The sequence below is a fragment of the Lingula anatina genome, chromosome 6 (genome assembly GCF_051362555.1).
Source record: "Lingula anatina isolate TDL-2025a chromosome 6, LinAna3.0, whole genome shotgun sequence".
Taxonomy (NCBI): Eukaryota; Metazoa; Brachiopoda; class Lingulata; order Lingulida; family Lingulidae; genus Lingula; species Lingula anatina.
Genome location: NC_141772.1, coordinates 2,013,533 through 2,019,389, shown reverse-complemented (window position 1 = coordinate 2,019,389; position 5,857 = coordinate 2,013,533). Strand labels below are relative to the sequence as shown.

Here is a 5,857-nt window from a genome sequence, read left to right as displayed (position 1 = left end):
CCAAAAGAGCAACTTTGGCATACAAATCTTGAGTAGGCTTCATAGTAGGCTTATCATTAGCCTTAGGTTACAAATATTCTCATTTCAAAGGTGCACATCTTCTCAATTAAAAATATTTTATTTTTCATTTTATCTTTTTTTTTTTAAATTGTTAGTATTTTGTTTTTGTAAATAAGCGGTTAGCCACGAACTATGTGCTTGAGTTAACTGTGCATAATAAACATAATAAATAAGTTAAATGTATTGACCGGCATTGCGCATGTAGATCTACACCAAACATATCTCAACTAACACATTTGCCTCTGCATCTCACCAAAGTCACATGATCTCCAAAATGGCGACCTCCTTCCACTTCACGAAAGATCCTCCTCCTGATTCAATGTTTGCAGAAATACAAACTCTGAATAAATTTAACGATGAGGTGAGTTGTTGTGATTTCCAATATGATTAGAAAACCGTTTAAACACGTTGTTTCTTAAGTATTGGGTTGATTTTGTGTATGATTTATATATCATCCTTCCTTTTGATTTCACTGACACTTCGTACGAATTATACTCAAAGTTAACATTTTTGGAAGACTGCAGTGTGACTGACAGTATCATAGCACAAAGCTCATGCTGTAGCACTCCTGTTTGCGGTTTCTGATATATACTGGCTGTGCTATCAGTATCGTTGTTGTTAACACCGGTGTTGGATGATCAGGTAGAAATTACTGCTTCTAATGCCAATTTAATACTCTAAGAATCAGCAATCTTTCGTTTATGCTTTCAGCAATTTACCCAACTGGTTCAGATTGTGTTCCAGTTTCTACTAGAACCAAATAAGGTAATTTATTTATTTTATTTTATTCACTGTATGATGGTTGATATCACATTTAAACTGAGTGCATTAACTTTACATGCTCCAATTTCTTTAATGCAACTGGTAACACAATGTTCTTTAATTATTTCCCATGTAAGAGGACATTGCCCTTTATAGTTATTGAAATATTAGAATATTGGAATTATGAAGTAAAAGGGGGTGACCTTGGTCATAAAAATGTTAATATTAACTTCATAGACTAGTTATCATTAAATAATATTTTTGATCAGTTTTGTATGTCATTTATGTCTGTTATTTTTATTTTAATTTGCTCATCTTTGACAGTCCAGCAGACTTATCGAACAGTTGGAAGAATTTTCATCGCAACATGGAGTTAGTGCTGCAGCTTTGAAAAATGTCATCAAAAGTTTACTGACAATTCCAAACAGTGAGTGTGCAGCGAGTCCTTTTATACTTTCTACTGTTACAGTAGTATTACATCTTTATGCCATATTGACATTTTAGATCCAAGATGAGATTTTTTTAAAATCTCACAAAATTATTGTTTATGTTTCAAAACGTATAACATTTATATTTACATTACAAATAAACCCTGTTATAAGATTAGAGACTAATGATTTACTGCATACATGTAACAGGTGCACTACGGAAGAATCTAGGACCAACACAGTTAAAGGAAGATTTTTTAACTTTAGGTAAGTTTTACTTACCGATTAAGGGAAAGGTCTTAACATGTGAAACATGTTAGTTGAGAAGTATATAATTTTGTGCACTTGGGTTAACTTTGTAGAAATAAAGGATGCATCGGATACTCAAATTAAGAAATGTTTCTCCTATTTTTTCATACTAAAAAATCATTCATTCAGATACACTCAGTTTCGTCAGAGATTCAGGATAGTCTCCCTCTCTCTCTCCCTCTCTCTCTCTCTCTCTCTCTCTCACACACACACACACACACACACACACTTATCTTGACTTTTTATGTTTTTTTTTTTCACAAAATCTGAAATTGTTTATTCTAGGTTTAGCAGAAGAAAAGTCAACCTATTTTGCTGAGCAGGTAGAGAAATCAAATTTATTAAAAAGCCTAACTATTTAAATCTTCAATCAGCATCCAGTGTTAAGTTATGAATTTTTTACTACATGTATGTTGCAGAGGAATGCTGTTTAATGTCAACAATATTCTTAATTCTTTTAAACACAGTATCATACTATAGATTATTCCAAGTGGCAGACAAATTCCCAAAGTTTGTATGTATCTTAACGGATACAAATATATCTTGCGGATACAAATATAATATGCCACATTGTAACATTTTAAACTGATATCACTTGTTCTGTTCACAGTGGCAACAAAACCTCTTGGCCCTCTCAAGGACAGCCTTAGGTCAGACACTGATGGTCAACCAACTACTGGACATGGAGTGGAAGTTTGGGGGTAAGAGATTTATTTATCTATTTATTTTGTTTATTTATTTATTAGTCTATTTATATGAGTTGAACGTATTCTGAAATTTTATCACAAAATCTAGGTGTTTGGATATTGTATTTTAACTAACTTAAAACTGATTAGATTTTGGTGGTGATCCATACATTCAATAATTCAAAATAATAAGTATCTGCTTTTGCAGTGGTCTGTGCTCTTTGAGTGTTTTTCTAGTGGGGGATTATTTCATTTCAAATCTTATAATTCCCAGTGACAGCCGCCAGCAGTGAACTAAACCAGGTTGGAAACACTTTCATTCAGCTCAAGTTGGTGGTTAATAAAGGAAACAAAACAGAGAATGTATATATGGGTAAGTTGTGTGTAACTGATTGCCACGGTTTGGGAATGAAGTGAAACAAAAATTTTTTGAAAAGATCTGTCACTGTAGCAGAGGCATTGATTTTGATACTTCAACAGAAGAATGCACTAGTATTTGTAACTTTTTCAAAACACTCCTATTTATATGGAGATTGTAAAGTAGAAACGTAATATTGCGGAAGTCATTTAGACTGTCCCAAAGGGTTTAGGTGTATACGCTATTTACTTGAAATGACTCTATGTCTCTATATAAGTTGTTTATTGAATTGTGTTTAGGGTAGTGCATCAAATTCTCGACTTGTAAACTGGAATGATGTGTTTTATTTAAAAGGGAACTATCTGCAGCCAGTGTTATGATTCATGTGAGAACATTTATAATTTTTTTTCTTTTTTATTTCCCTTTTGTTCAATAATAAATGATAATTATTTTTGCATTATCTATTTTTGTTTCAGAGCTGACCCTGCCTCAGTTTTATTCCTTCCTTCATGAGATGGAAAAGGCCAAAGCTAGTCTGGAATACTTCAGCTGATGTTCCACTGTTTCTTAACTGACTGTTAAAAACTACTATTGACTTTTAGAGCTGATATAGTGCTGTTCTACTAGACTGCTACTTGTTAAATTTAACTGTGTCAGTCAGTACCAGCCTGTTTGCCACGCAACATGCTCGTCACCTCTATCATGTATTCATACTTTTCACATTTTTAGCTGTCTGTAATCATTATTGTATTGTTTATGATGTGATTAACAACAGTTGTACATTTTTTATAACAGCAGACATTAATAATAATAATAATAATAATAATAATAATAATTGAATATTGTGAAAAGCTTGAAAATATAATATTATATTACATATGCTGCACTTCTTAAAAACCTGAAGAACAGAAAATTCCACTGTCTCAGAAATAGACTGGCATATTTTGGGGAAAAAAACCCTAAGAACTTTGTAAATTTTGATCATGATATTTTTTATACAACAAAAATACTTATATTAATTGAAATGAGTTGGATAATTTCTTAATTATTTTACTTGATACTATACATTAACATTATTAAAATATTATCATATTATATTATTTTTGTTGATAAATTTTACAACCAACAGCAAAATCGGGAGATAATTAGGAAAACCTTGTGCGTATAATAAGTTATAAAATTTTAAGATCTTTGATCTAAGATAAACTGTTTCTTTCATCATGTTATTGTAGAGAGTCGCTCTACTTCTGAAGAAAATATTAAATTAATTTCTATAAATTCATTTTCCTAAATATAAGGCCAATCCTTTATTTGTAATTTTTTCTTCTATTTTTCTCTGAATTGAAAGCTGTAGACATCTTCAAAGGCAAACAGTTGTTTGCTGTTTTTCAAATTTACGTACATGCTTGAGGCCTGAGTCTTTCATTGTGACGGTTTCGCTTTCGTTCTCTCACTGAATCAAACCAACAGCTTTGTTTCATAATGTTTCAATGGCAGTAACTGATCAGCAACAAAGAAAAAAAGCTGGATAAAGTGATGACACAAACAAACGAAGATGAATCGATGCCTGTATAAATATGACAGGGCATGGGATGCAATTATTAATTCAAACCCCAAAGGAAATGGGAATTGAAATATTGAATGCTTTCTCCCGGTGAAAACCTACAGCCAAGGTAACTCGAAATGTCACTGGGAAGTGATCTTGACAATGTTCATGAATCGATAAAAATTACGACCAGCCAAATAGGAGGGGGGAGACGCTGACTGCTGCTTTGGCTGAAGATCGGGGAATCCCAGTCTGCGCTCCGAACGAGAGGGTGACGGCTGCTTGAAAATTCTCACAAATTAATTTTATTCTATTTATTTATTTTTTTATTCATATCTTTTTTCATTTATTGTAAGTAGAGGACAGGTATAGAAGCAGTAAAAGTATGCGTACGCAAACAGTTGGTCAGCAGCGATACTTAAACCAAATTGCTGCTTTTAATGCCATACTAATCCACTCTTCGAGCTCGAGAGGTCTTCTACATGAACAAAAATGTCTGAAAGTCCTAGACAACATACTAGTTTGTAACAGCTACATGTAGGAGAGACCTGATGCAGAGAACCATTTCATGAGCCACTGGTATCAAAACTGTGATACCCAGGCAGTGGTGGATTAAAAGGGGGGAAGGTCAGGGGGGGTCATGACCCCCACTTCGGTTTCTGAGAAATATATCACACTAATATTTCCGTCTTGAAATTAAAATTTTGACTAGCTAAATCATAGTTCTAAACCGTGCCAAAGGGCACTGTTTGCTCTCCAAAACACCAGGACTTTTTCGGGGCCCTTGAGCGGGACCCGAACCCCACACCAAAAGGACGATGGTCGGCTTCGCATCCGAGGCCTGTCGTTCCAGCCCCCCCCCCCCCCCCCCCCCCCCCCTTCAAATAATCCAGGATGCGCCCCTTCTCAGGGGTTGGCGACATGATTCTCCTAGGACTGAGGGACTTTTTATCAACTTCCATCTAGAAATACGCGCTTAAATTCACAATGACATTTTTACATTAATTTTACATAACGCTTATGAAATATCTTCGCACTGCATATCGACTGTGACAAATGGATACAGAAAATATCCATTAAATTCTGACAATGGTTAACGTTATATCGCTGGACCATTTCATCGGAAAACATATGATAGCAAAATTGTAACTCCCAGGCTTGGTAGGAGGGGTGGGGGTATTAATATAGACGTTCTTTTGCCCTTTTACAGACAGCGGGTTACTCACTTCATTAGGCCACGTAAAATCTTATATTTAGGATTTTGCCTTATATTTTAATTACCTTGTAAGGTGTCCTTGAAATACTTGATATCCTTGAAAAAAATGTGATGACTGCAGGACTAATTCAAAGATATTCACACGTAACTTTTCAATCGAATTCCATACATTCGACTGCAATTCAAAGTAACACAAGTATTACCTGACGTAAACTGATGTAATCATTCTGGTATGAAAATCGGGCAAAAATAAGCTAACTTGCAAATTTCTGTAAGTAATATATATGACCTTCATTTATTTTTGTGGTATGGAAATAATGTAAACAGTGCTCCGATAATAAAGAAATTAACGTTCTTTTTATTTCCACTTTATCCCATTGGCCTGCCCTATCAACGTTCAAAGCTGTGTTTGCTATATTGATTTTATTGTACTGAATTTCGCACAGTCACCTGTATTGTAATGTGGTGAAGGCTCAATCACTCAGCAACCTG

The 5,857-nt window shown here is 34.2% G+C and overlaps 1 protein-coding gene across 1 annotated transcript; it reads left to right on the top strand.

Moving 5' to 3' along the window:
* The first annotated feature begins 257 nt into the window (after positions 1–257).
* Positions 258–3,698, top strand: LOC106172876 (COMM domain-containing protein 7). The gene is made up of 8 exons (XM_013553791.2): positions 258–421; positions 772–825; positions 1,147–1,249; positions 1,461–1,517; positions 1,845–1,882; positions 2,170–2,260; positions 2,520–2,618; positions 3,080–3,698. The coding sequence occupies exons 1-8, from the start codon at positions 323–325 to the stop codon at positions 3,154–3,156; spliced, it is 618 nt and encodes a 205-aa protein (XP_013409245.1). The 5' UTR covers positions 258–322; the 3' UTR covers positions 3,157–3,698.
* The last annotated feature ends 2,159 nt before the right edge of the window (positions 3,699–5,857 follow it).